This window comes from Malaya genurostris, chromosome 3, assembly GCF_030247185.1.
Source record: "Malaya genurostris strain Urasoe2022 chromosome 3, Malgen_1.1, whole genome shotgun sequence".
In the NCBI taxonomy this organism is placed as follows: domain Eukaryota; kingdom Metazoa; phylum Arthropoda; class Insecta; order Diptera; family Culicidae; genus Malaya; species Malaya genurostris.
The window spans coordinates 170,386,002-170,405,085 of NC_080572.1; the positions used below are offsets into that span (position 1 = coordinate 170,386,002).

General features: G+C 34.3%; 1 protein-coding gene across 1 annotated transcript; it reads left to right on the top strand.

The window, feature by feature from the left end:
• The first annotated feature begins 694 nt into the window (after nucleotides 1-694).
• LOC131434100 (uncharacterized) lies at nucleotides 695-2,099 on the top strand. The gene is made up of 2 exons (XM_058600745.1): nucleotides 695-2,009; nucleotides 2,069-2,099. The coding sequence occupies exons 1-2, from the start codon at nucleotides 1,531-1,533 to the stop codon at nucleotides 2,097-2,099; spliced, it is 510 nt and encodes a 169-aa protein (XP_058456728.1). The 5' UTR covers nucleotides 695-1,530.
• The last annotated feature ends 16,985 nt before the right edge of the window (nucleotides 2,100-19,084 follow it).

Below are 19,084 nucleotides of genomic sequence, written 5' to 3' on the forward strand. Positions count from 1 at the left end.
TTCACTGTTCTTATTATTTGAAACTGAAGAAACATTTTAAACGCTATCGCGCGGAACGAAAAATAACTTCCTTATTTTTTTTTCTCTAAATTGAGTGCTGCAGTACGTAGAAAAACGAGTGAATAGGATTTAGACAAAATAGTTGATTCATTACAAAGGCATATTAAAATCATCCGAAAGTTCTATTTAACAGATAAAGTACGTATAGTAATTATTCTATAGATTATATCAAATCATTTTAAATTACCTAACAAAGGTTAACTATAGTATTTATATTTGCCATGAAAAATGATTAATTGGGTATACTAGTTGATCTGAGCAACCGAGAAAGTTTATTGATTTATTTACTTCAAATCTGCAGTGTAACTTCTTCTATGGATAATGGAGTTAGGTGATCATACTATATTTTTAGAATTTTCTTACTATTTATTTAATGTACCGATCTATGTTAACTCTGTTATTGACATTACACTATGAACGGATCTTGGCGATAGTTGATTTTTATCATTCAATTAATAATATTCAATGACAAGCAACACCATTGAAGAAGAAAAAAATACCAAATAAAACTTTGCTCAGAATGGAAATGAATAAGAAATCATTCTGTCGATGCATGAAATACTCAAGCATGCATAGATGTTTATTTGGTGAATTAACATCTATTTTCATGCACATATTTGGAGCAGACAATTAAACATATAGTTACTTTACAATTCTCTACGTTTCTATATAATCTAATCGCAAAACTAAGCGTGAAATGAAAGATACAGTTCTATTCATTGAGAATTCAATGCAGTCCAACTTAGTTTTGCATCGATGGTGGTTTTCAATCAAACTTTCGATTCTACCCACGTTTATTCCATGTTACTATTGTTTTACATGTCGTGCAAATTTCATTATTTCTTTCTGTGTGACAAATATGCTGATCATGTTAGTAGATGATTGCAAAACACTATGGCAATAGCGGAGTACTCCGTTACGGACTCAGTGGCCAAGAGACACTGAAAACTAACTTTCAATGATTTATCAGATATGACTGAATTGCACACTTCAAAGGATCTTATAACTCCAGTTACAGTTCCAGAATTATGGGGCAATGAATGTTAAACATATCTTATCATCGAAAAGTCTATGACGTAAAAAAGTTATGAAATTTGCAACACTTGCCTTGACTTGATTTGAGTAATACGGTAAGTAATACGGTTCATCCCACCACTTTACAGTCTTCTGTTAGAAGAGGAAGAAGGAAGGAATAGTGCAAAGTTTAAGCATTAACGGGTTCTACCTGTTATTTGTTGATGCACATAATAATTAATATTTCTAACTGCGTTCATAATAGCAATCTACTCTGTTGCACAATTTGTTATGCTGAAACAAAACTCGTCCGAATTGTTCGTAATGAATCGTTTCCTCCAGAAAATGGTCAAAACTAGTTTACGCAATGTACAGGTAATAAATAAGTTTGCCATTTCAGTTCCAGTGCCCTCAGTTCAATTCAAACATTCTTTCGTTCAACTTGTATGATTCAAAATGTTGCTCAAGTCATTGGTGATCACCGTTTTCCTGAGTTACCTGTGTACGTTCCACTTCTCACAAGCATGGATTATTACTCGAGCCATAGATGCTCAAAAGGCTCTTATCGAACGTGAGGAAGCTCTTTTGGAACAAGCCAAAGTTGCAGTCAAAGACAGAACAGATAGCGCTTTAAATACTGTCAAAGAAGGCTTGATGAATGTTGGTGAACAAATACTCTATTATGTTTCATTTCCTGTACGCCTAGGCGATCAAGTTAGGCAAGGATCAAGAGGAATGATAAACAATGCGCGAAGCATGTTGCAGCAGTACATAGTTACTAGCCTGGCACCGAGATTTACAGAGACTGGCCGAAGTCTGAACGATACAAGTAACATGCCTCTTCTGAGGATAAATGAATCTCCAGAGGAATCTTCTGATAGTCTAACGACAGATAATATTTCTACGAATGTGCCTTCGGATGGATCTCTTCATGAGTGAGTACAGCCAGGAAAATTTATTTATTCGTTATTAAAATAAATCAATATAATTTCAGAATCACTTCTAATGATGCGGAAACAGTATGATCTTGATTGATGAATATCTTTAATAAATAGGAAAATGTACAAAATCAACTAATGATATGTTTTTATTAGTGCAAACACACCACTCTCATATTAAACTCGTATTTATCAAAGCAATCACTGTGGAAACCTACTTTCCAACCAGTATTCCAAAAAGTGGTACGAAATCATTACAGCTGGTCCCAAAATTTTATTGTGTCTTGCTAGTTGTTGGAAAACTCGGTTCTGTTATACCGGTCCCCAGTTGTCCGTTTAGATTGCACCGAGAAAAGAAACTTTTAATTTTGAAATTCATATTTCGATTTTATTTCACCACTTGACCAATTAAATGTCATGTGAATTTGTTTAATAATTCTCTGCACACGGAAAGAAATCCGTAACTGTTATAATGATTAGAAAATCATGAAACCATGAGCAATAACTGTTCTCACATGAAAATTAATCATGGTTCGAAAATGCGTTACTCTAATTTTCTATCCGGATATCACTTTGAACCCTCTGCCTCAAGTGATATGATAGATTGCTTAATAGATTAATGGTAAAGCATAAAGCAGACATTGCAAAGCAAGACCTACTGAAAATTTTTACTTGATCCTGAAGCATGTTCATTTAATAATCGTGTTGTTCCCTTTCTAATATAGAATGGTTGTGCAATCACTTGAAAAATGTTGTAAACTGAACTCAAAACCGTCATTCCCAATCTTAGGGTTAAATGAAAGGTCTTATGGTCCTACCAAAAATTACTGCATATTTTTGGATACAACAAAAATTTAAATCGTCGTTTAGAGTACGATGACAAAATCTTATGAAATATAATAAAATTTGAATAAAAACTAGCAGAGTTTGTACGTCATGTTAGTTGGTGGCCGTACGAATCGACTTCGATTATACCGGTTCCCGGGTTTTCGGTGCCGGAAGTGCATATAATACTAAACCCACTTCGATTTCTTAAGGATGATCTACGCGAGCAAAGCACTGTTTCATTCTGTAGGTTATACTAGTTAATGCACAAACAATCTCTTGGTTCCTCCGAAACTCGAAGAGAAAATTTTTGAATAGAATACACTAAGGTCTCTTTTTACACGGTTTTTTTCGCACGGTTTTTTTATACACGGCTTTTTCTACAAGGATTCCGGAATTAACACGGTTTTTATTTACACGGTTTTCGCAATTAACACGGTTTCTGATGAGAGTTTAAAAGGAACTGTCATTTGTTTTTTGAGAAAAAATTTAAAAAAGGGAACTAACGATTATGAGAGCGAATTTAAAGTTTGAAAGCTAACTAAAATCATTCATTCAACAATTCACGGGATCATTGACTGTCGTTCCATAAAATGATTTGATGTCTTTAGATCTTGAATCCCTGTTGTAAATTACACGACAACGTCTCTTTTGCTCAGTTGTGGTGTATGATGTCAGCATCGTCATTGATATCATCGAGAATTTCGTAGCGTTAAAGAACTAGTCGGATTTACTAATCTCGTCAACTCTTCGTCATATCAAACAGTACAGTATATTATACCCATTTGAATTCTATAGCTCTAGTAGTATTATGATTTACGCCGATGAAATGAGTTTCTTCAGCATGACACATAGTAATAACTTTTCTAATTTGATTCATAGAGATGAATTCTTCCCCTTTGATTCTGTCGCTGCGTGCATAGATCTTCACCCAATACCCATGTCTTCCCTCTCAGTTTAGTTGAGAATTACTGTTAAGATCGTTAGTGTTTACTACACATCGCACCTTCGGAATTGAAAAGAACTTATTCTCAAGCTTTTTTTGTAGTGAAAGTGTTTATGGGTTCTAATTGTACGTATTATCGTTCTTTTGAAAACTGAATGCAATATACAGAAGGCATGAGCCATTTAGAATAATTTGCTTATCGTACAACACGTTTCCTTAAGTGTTTTAATTTTAATTTGTCATCCCATGTGTTTTATCAAATATGACTGGACCCTTCTCGTAACCTCAGGCTGTTTTTTCAGATTTCCGTTTTTATTGGGAAATAACAGTTACATTTTCACAGTTATGTGCACCTTGCATAAATTTGGGGGTTAAAAATAATCTTTTTTCCCTTCAAATGATCAAAAGTTATATTTCATCCAAAACAAAACAAACAAATAATCAAATCTGCGGTTTTTGGAATTATAACGTCCAATTTTCCACGCGGTTTTTTTTGCAATTAACACGGTTTTCTTTTACACGGATTTTTTTTAACACGGTACGTAACCCCCGTGTAAAACGAGACCTTAGTGTACCACAATATTATACATGATAAAGGCATCATTACACCACTAGGTGGATTAACACAGGTTTTTTACCCACCGGCTGATAGAGAATTAAACATAACATAAAAATAAAGACAATGAACCGAAAATTGTCATCATAAGAGACTAAGCACGGGTACGCTTTTCATTTGACAAACATCAATTTTACATTCTGTTTGAATGTATTCTTACATATTGTATGTGACCGTTGTTGCTAGAATAATATTCCGAGAGCTAGCGTAAACCAAAAAATAAATTCGATTGTGAATTTGGAACACCATCTAACGAAAATGCGAAAAATATTTTTTTCAACCACATTGATTAATTTGTTTCATAGATATAACAACATAAGCTGTATTGATTCACCTAAATATTTTAAATAAGACGATTTTGCGAACGATGTTTTGAAAACATAAAAGGAAAAATCGATCCGCGGTATTAGCAAGAATTCAACGTAGAGTTTCTTTTCAAGAGGTTTGATTCACACGTGTTTTTTTCATGCAGTTCGTTTAAGTTTTTAAATTCTGAAACACAAAATCAAAACTGAAGCAATAAACGAAAGTAAACACGTTATTTTAGGCGTCGTTTTCAAAAACATAATATTCTAATTGTTAATGATTCTGATTAAAAGAAGTTCGTCTTGCTTTTCACTGAATTTATGCAGGTTGCAAAAATTACCATTATGAAGCTGTCATAATGTTATTTGGGATGGGTTTTATTTGCATTCGTTTAATGCGCAATCCGCACTGCCAACGGTTTACTATACTGATAATTTCATAATTTTTTTCTAAACGGATTATTTATACTTCCGATTTGCATATTTCAACGAAAAATAATTCTAATAGTCCTTTTGGAAACCCTTACAATGTAATCGGCCATTGATTTTTCTGCGTCGCTCACGTTTCAGTGTATTTCATCTCGAATGCAAACGACCAGCAGCTGGATGATGACGCAATCGCTTATATATTTCATTTCATTGAAAGAAATTATCAAAATGCTGTACGGGATTCATTTCTGACATTCAGAAGGACCAAATGGTCTGTAGGAAGGATCAAATTGTAGAATTGTAGCAACAAATATAATTTTGATGTCGGTTAAGTCCGGATTTGCATATTTCAGTGAAAGTAACTATCAAAATGCTGGGTTTCATTTCTGGCATTCAGAGGGACCAAACTGTAAAACTGTCTTTACGATGTTAAACATTGTTCGGGACATTTTTCTCGAACGTGATGCAGCAAAATGATAGCTAACGTTCGTTTGGTGCAAATTTCGCACAGCGAAAAGTGCACAAAACTAATTTAACTATTCAAGATTTACACTAAACGGATGAGTTTCACCTTCGATTTGCAAAGAAGCAATCTTAATAGTTCTTTATATAACATTTAGAGCCATTAGAACGGCTGATTTTGTATAATGTTATCCATCGTTGCGATTGTACAACAGCAGATATGCTCACAGAAAAACTAGTTGTTATTTTTCCGCATTTATGCTCAAGGAACGAAACCTCATATTCGCCATTGACCAACACCTGTTGAATAATGTCAGGTGTAGTTCAACTGTCTTCGCGTAGATGGCATCCTGCGCACCCGATGTGTCTCCGTTCATGGATTTTTTTGTTCCTGATTTTTAGTGTCTAAGGCGCCACCTATGTCTCAAAACATCAACCAAAAGCGTCAAGTCAGAAACCTAAATTCAGGGACTAAAATACTTCTAAAAAAATTTCGAATTTGAAATAAAACTTTTATCAATTTAACTCGTAAATTTTTTCAATCCGAATACTTTTGTGGATGTCACTGCTCGTATTGTGTCGTTATAGGGTAAAATGTGTAGTTCGCCATATATGAATAATATATTTTCATCAGTCGTTATATGGACGATCAAAAATAACACTTTGGGCATAGTGTTTGGCACATTGTCGCAAAGCTGATTTACCGGTAGCGACAACTGCCAATGAAAAATGGAACCAAGAAAAGGAGGATTCTTTCGGAAATTTTCATATCGGCAGTAGTGATTTGCAACATTTTTATCGTTTATTCAAAAGTACAAATAGATATTGGCAATAAAAGTACACTCGAAGTAAAAGAAAATTGATTTCAAAGTGATTACTACTCCTTTTGTTAGTGCAAACTACGATTAAACATGGAAAATCTTCAGAAATGAGTGAAATTGGGTAAGGTTAGGTTTTTTCGGATCAACATTTTTTTAAACAGAAACCAGTGTAATGTTGATTTCTCGAGTACTAGAATGTATAGCGATCGAGAACTATTTATTTCGGATACTTTATTTGTTATTTCCAGGCATTTGAAAAATGGTATCAAACCAAGTTTAATGCTCTATTCAGAATAAACGGTAGATTTCGCACAATGAACTAAGATCAACATTACCACCTCAGAGTAAAAACTTTTTCTTCAACTTCTACTATGATTGTTCAAATGAATTTGCCCGTTTTCAAAAGAAATCGTTGAGAAGGTGGAGTAATTAGAAATTTTCCTACCGATTTGGCAGCTCTTGCTGAAAGTATCATCTCTAAACAAGCAGCGCCTCTACATTTCAGTTTTGCGACAGTATGCCAATAGAATCATAAGGTAGGTTGTATTATATTGAGTTGTTTTGTAGTTATGTTCGATCATATATACAATTTATCCTTTAATCCCTTCCCCCCTAGAAATTTCTCATTAAACCATCTTTTTCAGAGATACTCATTAACAGATCGGCTGAAAAGTTCGTATCGTTTCTATGAGAGGGCGCCATTAGAATTAAATCCATACCATTTTCAGTTAGTACCAACCTTCAAAAGATACGTGTGTAAATTTGACAGCTATCTGATTATTAGTTTGTGAGATATTGCATTTTGAGTGAAGCTACTTTTGTTATTGTGAAAAAAATGGAGAAAAAGGAATTTCGTGTGTTGATGAAACACTACTTTTGAAGAAAAAAAGTGCCGCCGATACCAAAAAATGGCTTGATGAGTGTTATTCAGACTCTGCACCGGGCGAAGCAACAATTCGTAAGTGGTTTGCAAAATTTCGTACTGGTCATATGAGCACCGAAGACGATGAACGCAGTGGACGTCCAAAGAGGCTGTTACCGATAAAAACGTGAAAAAAATCCACAAAATGATTTTCAATGACCGTAAAGTGAAGTTGATCGAGATAGCTGACACCATAAAGATATCAAAGGAACGTGTTGGACATATTATTCACGAATATTTGGATATGAGAAAGCTTTGTGCAAAATGGGTGCCGCGTGAGCTCACAATCGATCAAAAACAACAACGAAAAACCATGCTGAAATTGAACGAATTGGGCTTCGAATTGCTCCCTCATCCACCGTATTCTGCAGATTTGGCCCCCAGTGACTTTTTCCTGTTCTCAGACCTCAAGAAAATGCTCGCTGGTAAAAAATTTAGAAGCAATGAAGAGGTAATCGCTGAAACTGAGGCCTATTTTGAGGCAAAGGACAAATCGTACTACAAAAATGGTATCGAAAAGTTGGAAGATCGCTATAATCGCTGTATCGCCTCTGATGGCAATTATGTTGAATAATAAAAACGAATTTTGGCAAAAAAAATGTGTATTTCTATTAAACGATACGAACTTTTCAGCCGAACTGTTATATCTACCCTCTACAAACATCCTGAAGACCATATTTGAGTTTTACATAAAATATGTATGGCCTTCAAAAAGCATTGATTCTCGTTAAATTAGATAAATTATACTATGACCCCTACTGCTAAGAGCACTTGCTACACACTCTCACTCCTAAAACTGAAGATCATGAAGTACCTGTGCCAAGTTTGGAGACAATACGTTCTGTAGTTTCGGAGATATGCCGTTGTAAACATTACCCCCCTTTTTAAAGGCACTTGCTACATCCACCCCCCATATAATCATATCATATGTATGCAAAATGTTTCTATGGTCTTCAAAAAGTATCGATCCTCGTCAAGCTATATGCATTTTCCATGGCCCCCGCTGTAAATGGCACTTGCTTCGCTTCCTTCTCTATAAAAATATACCTATGATCATCTCTGAAACGCAGTACCTGATTAAAACAGGTTTTTCAAAATTCATTCAGATTTGTTTTATTTCTCTACTTCTTCCAGTTCATGTAGCAATTAGATAATCACTAATAAGAAAAACTAAAAAAAATAAATTAATGCTTGAATTGAATTATGCAAATTGTATTTACCTTGTCCCGGCAATTTAGGTCGTATCGCCGGCGCCAGCGCCGTAAACCGTCCTCGTAAAGTCCTCAACGTTTGAATCATTCCCCTTTGAAATACAAAAAAAGTAAAAACGCGCTTATTACATTTGAATTAAAATACTTTCTATATTCGAAACTGAATTGTTACGTTGTTGTTACTGCTGCCGCATGTTCGGCTGCCGTTTATACGGCTGTCACTATGCCTAAAGTATTATTTTTGATCGTCCATATAACGAGTGAAGAAATTTTTTATTCATATATGGCGAACTACACATTTTACCCTATAGCGACACAATACGAGTAGTGACATCCACAAATTCGGATAAAAAAACTTTATAAAAACTGTTATTCATGAATCGATATCAATTTTTGGTTCCTGGCTTGACGCTTTGTATTATTATGACATAAATAGCACCTTAGGCACTAAAAATCAGAAACCAACAAAAAATGTTTCCTGGATTTTGGTTCCTGGCTTGATAGAAGCAGACCCTGTCAGCTTGGAGCGATATTAATCTTCAGTTGTGCAACGCTATCGCACGGCATCACATTCAACATATCATGTCAATTGCATGGATGCGCAGTGCTGCTATTTTGGATCGCACGAATTTGACATTTCTTCTATATAAGAGATTCGATGCGGTCTCGACTGAGGACGCCATGCTAGCGAAAAATAATGTTGCCAATAATTTGTTCAGGAAAATTGAGAGCTGGATATCTTGTTAATATGAGGTCTTTGATACAAGCCAACAGGGTCTATTTATAGAAACGGTTGATTTTGATGTTCCGTGTTTGTATCTATATTTTCCATATTCAAACAATGTTTTCATAAAAAAACGTGGTATTAACAACAATCTTATACCCTTTTCTATTCGTTTCATGAAAGAATTACTCATTCAGAGAAAAAGTTATTAGGAAATAAAATCCACTAAAAATTAGTTAAAAAACGTAGGGGTCTAGAAAAACATCAAGTACAATTAGGTAACTTGGATTTTTTGACTTCACACTGAGATACAGTGGGCACCACAAATCATGAATTCTAAAACGCTTCCTCGAAAATTAGTTCTCAATATTTTTTCACTTTCATATTTAATTTTTTTAACGATAGCTTTAAAATATTGCAAAAATGGTGTTTTTTCATACATTAGACTTATGACAATTTTCTTATTTTGTTGTGGTCGGCTAACCGATGAGTTTCAACTGCTCTTTATTAGCGCAATTTCTACTGCGGTGACGTTATAAGGTTCTACCGCAGAGAACATAAATTCAAACTCATACAAACTTTTTTTAAGAAATCTGTGTAAAGCATACAAGTGAAAATTCGTTAAAAATCGCAGTTGCTTACGACTTTGCATGAGTTATTATTGCCTACAAGATCGAACGCAAGAGCCCATAAGCGATTACTGGGCTGTTCAGAGCCTCTATGAGCGAATTGCTGCAAACGTTGAATTTCTTACGCACATTGCGATCTCTTCTTGGATGTCTGTTCTCTCACTTACTACTCGCAATGTTAGAAAAAGCAGATATTTATACCTGGCTTCAACCTAGTTGCGGTCGTTCGCCGGAGCATTCCGCTTCATAAATCTTCGGGAAAAAACATATTTAAAAAAAAAGAGCTAAATGAAATAATACTTCTTTTTTGAAATTCTGCTTAACGAAGGCGGAAAAAACTGGTTGTATTCCCAAGATAATAAATTATCTCTTGATACGTAAGTATCGACATCCACTACCAACTAGTGCTACCACTAAAAATGAAAGTCTATTGAACGCTATTGAGCGAAATGTGCTTTATGCTTATTGGAACTGTTTTTATTGTGTTTTTCTTTTGTAAAGTTGAAATTAAAATTTTATCAAAAATTGTCCTTTCTCCACCCGAAGTTCAAATATACTACTGGTATGTACTCTTTATTTTAAAAGAACTAGTCTAGTAAAACTAGTCCAACGGCGATCCGCCTCGTATTTAAAATGGTTAAAATGGAACTGTCTAAAACTGCTTGCAGATAAATTATCGGCAATAAACATTCATTGGACCAACAGTTTAACGTGTTAGATCAACAGTGGATTCTCTTTGGATTGTTTTTTCTTACAGGAAATAAAATGTTTAACAGATTGCCTATCCACAGGCGATATCTTTATTTTTATGGCTACTCAAATGCTGACACATCAAAGCATTTCCCATATAAAATATTATTTCTGCTTATGATTGAAACTCATCCTTCTATTTTAAATTGATTTTTAGTTTTCATACATTTACATTCCAAATGTGTGCTGAAATCTATAGCATATGTTTTTTATAATAGTGAGGATTTAATGAGTACATACTTTAAACGTGTTTTAGTGTCATACTCTCAATAGCATGTTCATACAAGCACTGATATTATTCGCTATACAGAGATAATAAGAGGTTTAGTAAATATGTTCAAATATGAATGATATATTATCGATTGTCGAAGGGTAACGATTCATCGTAGCTCCACCATTCATCTCATATACTAAAACCAATAGTTCGAATGAAATCTGATATCTCCGTCATGCGTTGTCTCAAAGGATAAAATAAAAATTTGTGCATTTGTTCCGAATTAAAAATCACTTTAAAGGTAGTATTGAACATTGTCGAGATTTTTTTTGTTATAATGCAAAAGCTGAAGCAGAAATATTGATTCTGTTCATAACACAATTCGTTGAGACTTAAAAATCTCACTATAGATGCTCACTTATAGAGCTATTGAACAGATTACTACAGATTACTATAGAGAATAAACATCTATCCGTAAAATAGAATGGTGACTCTGAAAACGATGACTATTGATTCCGTTTTTTTTTCTATATATAAAATAATGTTGGAAAATGTGTATGTAGTAAGTGTTCTCTGGTATGCACGAGCTTGAGCGACCACCCCTGGTTGCTACTCCGTTACTGATCAGGATTAGCTGAAATTGTACAGGGAGTTGCTAGATGATTCGACCTGGGACTGGTAAATCATCCTTCAATGTACATCTTCTGGTAATCCCAGAATTCATTGATCAGTATCGGCGCCGGCCAGGCCCGAACGTAGATCGACTAAGGAATGGGAAGGGATGTCAGTCCAACACTTGTTCTTACTAGAGGCCGTATATACTACTGCACACTCCACATATGTCACGGGAGAAGGATATTTGTTAGTAAAAATTCAGTATTTGTATTATTTGCGCGCGACTCAGTATGTTCCGGTTTCAAGATGCTCGGATGCACCACTAAACTCACCGACTTCCTGAGTGAACGTTTCAACAATATCCTATATTAAAGTCCCGGAAAGTCTTGATTCACAGCTCTTAGTCGAGGAAACTGAAGAAAAATTTGCAATACTATACTTCCCTATTTTAATGTGGAACACATTTTTGTTTTCTATATAGTGGTGCAAACTAGAAACTCAAGAAAAATACATGTAGAAATGTGGTCAGGTTTTGAACAATTACAGCTCAGTCAATTTTGTATCAATTATTAATATCATGTCACCATTTGTTTGGAAATATTTCTACGCATTGATTTGAATGTTCATAGCCATGTATTTTTAATAGTATATAATTGAAATGTTGATTAATAGCTAGCAGTGTCCTATTTTGCATGCAAAAAATCTCCGGCATACCGGATTTCCCTGCCATAGTCGACGGTTTTGAAGGAGTAAGCGATATATCAAAGGGAAAGCAGCGCTCTGATTGGTCAATCGTTGCAAAAGCGAAGCTGTTGGAAGCACACGAAGCTATAAATATAAGCAAAATTATAGCTAACGTTTCAGTCCTACACGTAGCTTGCTAGAGGTAGGTTGTTGCTACACAGCAAGACAAAAAGTGCCATAAAACGATTTGAAGCTTTAATTGGTATGCCCTGATCTTGTGTCATGAAAGATTGGATGAAATCCCATGTTATGTCGTTTCGCCTGAGAAATTGACAACTACCCCAGTGTAAATTTTGAGTGCATAAGATTAATTTCTGATTTATATAAGATGAACTCGATTGATAATGAGAAAAAGTTTATCGCTTCAATCGAAATCGCAGAATGGTAGTAATGGATGGTAGAGAAACGCTATAAAAATAACTACTTGCATACAAAATTTGAATACAAGCTTGGCGAAAAGAAGCTTAAATATCGATATCTGTATCGCAAGCATATGCAAACTTATAATTGCATACATTTGGGCTATTAATGTAATTTCGTCGGCTAAAAAACAAATACAAATCATGACAAATATAATCCATATTTTGAGTTCGCGTGTTCGGTGTTGGTTCATAATAAAGACTAAGCAGACTCTCGTGCATTTGCAGATTCAAAAGTGTGACGATTAATTGAAAATGTCGATCATTAGAAATTTTGGTTGCCTTGTTCCACATTAATGGCTCGAACAACCCCATGGGGCTGATCCTTGTAGTTTTTTATAAATGAAATTAAGTGATACAAAATAAACGAGTGAATAGGATTTAGACAAAATAGTTAATTCATTGCATTGACATATTGTAAACAGTTGTTATAGAATCATTTTAAATCACCGAATAAAGGTCAAAAGATTTCACGCGCGTCTTGATTCTTTATTATTTCCGCTTTATTATTTAAATTATTTATTAAAATTATTAATTGGTTATATTGGTTGATCTGGCAGCCGGCTACCGAGAAAAATATTTATTTATTGTTTGAAGTATTAATATCAAGTAGTTTTTGCTATGTATTCAATATACCGATAAATGTTATCTCTGTTATTAACTTTGTAATATCAACGAATTTGCGCAACAGTTGAGTTTTATATCATTCAATTTATAATCCTGAAAGACAATCAATAGCGTGGAAGAAGAAAATATACCAAATAAAACATTTCTCCGAAGCTAGACAGAAATTGACAAGTTGAATGGAGTTGAATGAAGAGATAATTTAGTAAAATAGAGTAATCAGGAATGTAACATTGAAAATATCTGATAACTGAAAGGAAAAAGAAACTCCTGTAATTGTCGCCTTCTACGACATGGAAGCAGGAACCCAGTGGATCTATTCTTGGTTCGTTTTTTTTTGTCCGCCGGATTCCACACGGCATTTAGGCTGCTAATATGTACTATCAATCTCCTAGTGGACCCCAGCCCCTTAAGTGACGTTTATGCGAAGGTTTTAGGGTACATTACATTAACAAAATCCATCGGGAAAAGGAAGAAAATAAAGAAAATTTTTTTGTGTTGCAATGTTGGTCCGCTGTAGAGCAAAATTTAATTACTAGCTCATTAGTGAAGTATATTGGCGCACAACTAGCTACTTTGTATAGAAATATTACTGAGCCTACATAATCCAAGTGCTTCACTATTTCGTTATGAAGGACAATACTTCTATCTGTGCGAGAAAAAAGGCGGGTGGGTAATGTCACAGACATAACTGGATGTCGTGAACACGAAAACAACTGACAAGTTCCTTAACACCTCCGAATATCAATTAGTTGATCAATTGTATGAATTATGCAAGCATACCCCTTTTTCACAGTTTTTGCACAAACAAAGAAAGCTTCACTTGATCTCGATTACTGTGAATTTCACACAGCGAAAAGTGCACAAATCTAACTAAACTTTTTTAGATTTGCACTAAACTGAGGATATTTACCTTAGACTTGAGAAAAACAATTCCTAATAGTTCTTTAGAAAACTTTTAGAGCCATTAGAACGGCTGATTTTGTGTGATGCTCTTCACCGTTGTTTTTTCACCAATGAAAATGACTGGCAGCTGTGACGTAATCGCTCTTGTCGGAAGCGAAACTAACTTTGCAAACGACACAAAATACATCTGCTCGCAGTGGCGATATAATCCAAACTGATTCAATTTTCGCTAGGAGCTTTCTTTTTACGTGATTTTGTTTGTAGCTTTTTCACTATTGGGCGGTCCTAACGGCTATAAAAATGGTCGCATACAGAATTTTAATGTCGATTATTTCATCTCGGATTTGCATAATTTATTGAAAGAAACTATCAATATGCTGTAAGGATTCGTTTCTAGCATTCAGAATGACCAAATTGAGGAACTCACTACGATATTCACCACTTTTCGGAACATTTTTCTCGAACGATTTGTTGTACAGCAGCAGATATTTTGTTCTCTTCCTGAGAACACGTTCTGATTGGCTGGTGTTGACATGGGTCAAATGAGACAGGTTTTTCAATAGTGTACTATTGAAATACTTCAATGCTTTTGCTATACACGTTTAAGTTGAAAAATTTCGATTCTATTGGTAGTTAGATTATATAAATCCCTTCACAGATCACTGAGCTACGAGCTTTAAAAATACGAGAAAGACAAACGCGCCTTATGAATTATCCTCTTTGATACTCGTTTATACCAAACATTTCAGAAAAGTTTAATTTTGAATTATTTGAGATTATGTCACACAACTGAAAATTTTATCATAAAATTGTGATCATATTCCCGATGGCATGTAGCAAAAATTATCTTGATTCGTTAGATACAACAAGATATATTCACGATCAAAAACTTATCACTCTCTCAGAGGATAAATTTTGAAAAGGCACCCCATAGTAAAGTAAGTCGTATCCACGACAAAAAAACTATTCCATTAAACTTCAACGATCGTGAGCAATCATAACCACGTTCTTCTGAAACCAGCTTTTGCATAGGTCGTTTGATCACTTTTGAGCAGTTAGACGTTCATCGGAATAGCTACAGGTACAGAAATAAACGGAACAAGTGCAGAATGTACAGGAACACATGTAGAAGGTACCTGAATAGGTACTGATAGTACAGGAACAAGTAAAAGAACAAAAATAGAGTACTTAAACAAATACAAGAACAAGTATAACAATGAGAACAGGTACAGAAAGTGCAGATAGCACAGGAACAAGTACATGAACAAATAGAGAGAGCTGGAACAGGTACAGAAAATACAGAATAATGTGCAGAAAAGAACGAAAGTACAGGAAGAAGTGCAGAAAATACAACAATAAGTACATAAAGTACAGAAGCGAGTGCAGAAAGTACCTCAACAAGTACAGAAAAAAGATTAAAATTTAAAAGTTAATGGCAAATGTTATCGAAGCAACAATATTGACTGGCAAAGTAAAAAGTCGAAAAGATTTTATTCGACGCATTTGGATTTAAACTTCAATCTCCCATCCGATTGGTTTTCCTGTTGCCGCCAATTAAGCTCAATGGTAGTCCTTAGAAGTTTGTGGCATGAATTTGGAATTATTTTTACATAAACAATTTTATGTTGGCTGTTTGCGTGTCGTCAAACCATCGGTTTTATAATACAGCATCTATTCCCAACCTGTGGTCCACGATATAAAAAGGTTATTAATTTTGTACCAGTCTCTCTACTTTGAAATAACTTTTTAAGGTCAAGAACAAGGCAAGGAGGATGATTGATTGTTTCGATTTGGTTTGGGCTGTAAATAAAATTAAAATAAATCGTTCGGCACGTCAGTATAGACATTGCATTTCGATGCAAAGAAAACAAGTGTTCTGTAAGTAGCAGAAACTTTACGTCTGCTTAGCGGTTCAAATTGAACTGCCGAGTTTTGCATAAAGCAGTTCAATTTGAACTAGTATGCACTGATGAGTCAAAGACGAAACGTAAACATATTAAAATAAATATTTAGCTTTCATAAATTTTAAGTGTGACACGTTTTCTAATAAAAAATTGACTGTCCGTTATCAGTAGTGAGATATATATATATAAGTATTTTTTTGTTATTCATTGGAAAAAACAAATATGGCAGATTCATCTATAATAACTATTACCATTGTATAATATTAAGGTATTTTTACTACTCTTACAAGCTCGAAAAAATACAAATAAAAAAGTTCTGTGGATACATTGTTTTTTTTTATTGTTTTTTTTTTTAATGAAGAGATACTGGTCAGTTGAGTGATTGTGGTATTTTACGACATGGAGACTACACACTTAATTTCGTTAGGTAATTCTTGTCTCTTTTGACGAGTTTTGAACAGCCGAACTACCGAATATTTCCATTCTACTGATATATCAGCACAAATGAACATTTGTTGACAGCAATACCTCAAGGTACCGCAGTGATAAAACGTGAATTTTACCGATAAAATCACCTACCGAGATTTGAACAGCTGAGGTCGGTAATCCAATTTAAGTGTGTACACACTTAATTTCGTTCGGTAATTCTTGCCTCTTTTGACGAGTTTTGAACAGCCGAACTACCGAATATTACCATTCTACTGATATATCAGCACAAATGAACATTTGTTGACAGCAGTGCCTCAAGGTACCGCAGTGATAAAACGTGAATTTTACCGATAAAATCACCTACCGAGATTTGAACAGCTGAGGTCGGTAATTCAATTTAAATGTGTAGAACCCAGTGCACCGGCTATTTTGACGCAGGATTCCACACGGCTTCTAGGCGGGTCCTGTCCGGAGAATGATAACAGGAATGATCAATATCCTAGTGCGTCCCCAGCCCCTGGGTACTATTGACAATGAAAGATTATGAAAAATCATAATCATTGCAACAATCTATAAGCAAGAAGGTGAAAATAATGAGCGCAAAGTTGACACAAGACAAGGTTCATATGAGCAAACTGAACAGTTAATGTAAGTGACACTTCGTCTTCGACCAGAGAAGTCGAATTTAAAAATTTGTTTTTTAATAAATGTGTAATTTTAATATAAGATTTTCGTTTTAAATTCAGAAAGATTCAACATCAAATTTGATGATTCAATCGCGTATCTATCAATTTGTCAAATATCGGTATACTACACACTTAAATTAGATAACTGATCACAGCTGTTCAAATGACGCTAGGTGATTTTTTCAGTAAAAATAACGTTTCATCACAGCGGTACCTTACGGTGCTGCTGCCAACAATGGGTAATAGTATACATTTTGAAATGAGAAACTGTAGTTTCCATCTCTGACTATTAGATTATTCATGATAACATTACATCAGACTATGGAAAGTGGTGCAAAGTTATTAAGAACAACACATAAATAATGAAACAATTCACTGGTGAGAATTTTGTGTTAATCATTTGGGATATTTCGTGTTGTAGAATGTGTAACCGACACTATCTGCTACCACAGAATACTAAAGCCGACCTTAATATAAAACATTTGCCAATCGCAGCTACTGTTATTATATTTGAACTATTGACATTCCTGCAACCGATGATTTACTCTTAGCTGATAAAGGTTGTTGAATCACTGATTTCTATACGGAGTTTACATCGTGCAGATATATTGGTAATATTTTTATTTTAAGGATCTAGAGTAAACCAAGTTTCCTGGTGTTAGAAATTTGTATATTACTTACTTCATGCTTGATACGTATTTCATAGATCTACACCCCAAACCACAAAAATGAAGATGGTACAATTTCTTGCACTTGCAATGGGTAGTATGGATATTAATGGATACAATCAAAGTTAATTTTTAAGTCCCTGCTTTGAATATATGATATTCTATTCCGCTGGAATTTTAATAGAAGGTATATAAATCTTTATTTTGAAGCAAAATTTGCGAGAGAAAAACCATATAGAAATGCTTTAGTTGCTGATGGAATGTGTGGTAGTGCAAGGAAAAAGAAACCAAATTATTTTTCACTAGCAGTTTTCAGCAAAATGGAAAGGGTTTTGTTCAAAGTTTCTACTTTTCTTGAATTGCCATTATACGCAGAAACGACTGATTTTTTTCATTTTCAACTATATGATAGTTTTATCTGATCAAATCCGGAAAAAAGATGGTGGAACTTGTTTTTACGCACTCATTATTGACATTACCTAATAGGTAATACCTATACGCTTGCAAGGTGTCTTTCCCCTTAAAGCATTATTGTGCCAATATATCATATGAATCATATACATATATATCTTACTGTCAAATGTGATTATATCACATGACCATTACATTTAACAATCACGATACTAGATAATCGCTATGTCAAATATCCATTATGCCAAATGACATCATACCAAAGAAACTATTTGTTCATTCTGTTAGTACACGCAGAAAAAAATTGTGAAAATAAATAAATATTTACCGAATAATGCTAATGATTTTTTTCTATTGATATAGTGACAATAACAATTCTAGCTTGATTCAACCAATGTATTTTTTTAAACAACCAACATTTGTTTGGAACAACCACATTCTAGTTAAAATCAAGCATATTTTGTTTGAATCTGCGATATCTCGGCTTGAAACAACTAGTTTTTGGGTTTGATGTGCAACTAATCGTTTTGCTGTTTTAAACAAGCGGGATTTTTCTGCGTGTAGATAGATATAATAACCAGAGGTGCCGTTTATACAGATTTATCTGTATTATACAGATTTTTACATGCTCATACAGATTATATACGGAGTACAGATTTTATACAGATTACCTTAATTCAATACAGATTTATTCAGATCTCACAAAAAGTAAGAAAGGAAAAATTAAACTTTTCTGTCTGAGCTATCTTTTAGTATTTGATTCCAGTGACGAGATAAAAGTCTGTCACAATTCATGGACAAATCACCAATTG

Bases quoted from the DNA above. Each gene is read 5' to 3' on its own strand.
- LOC131434100 (XM_058600745.1), top strand. From the start codon at position 1,531: ATGTTGCTCAAGTCATTGGTGATCACCGTTTTCCTGAGTTACCTGTGT. The intron at 2,010-2,068 runs GTGAGTACAGCC...ATATAATTTCAG, and splicing joins TCGGATGGATCTCTTCATGA to AATCACTTCTAATGATGCGG.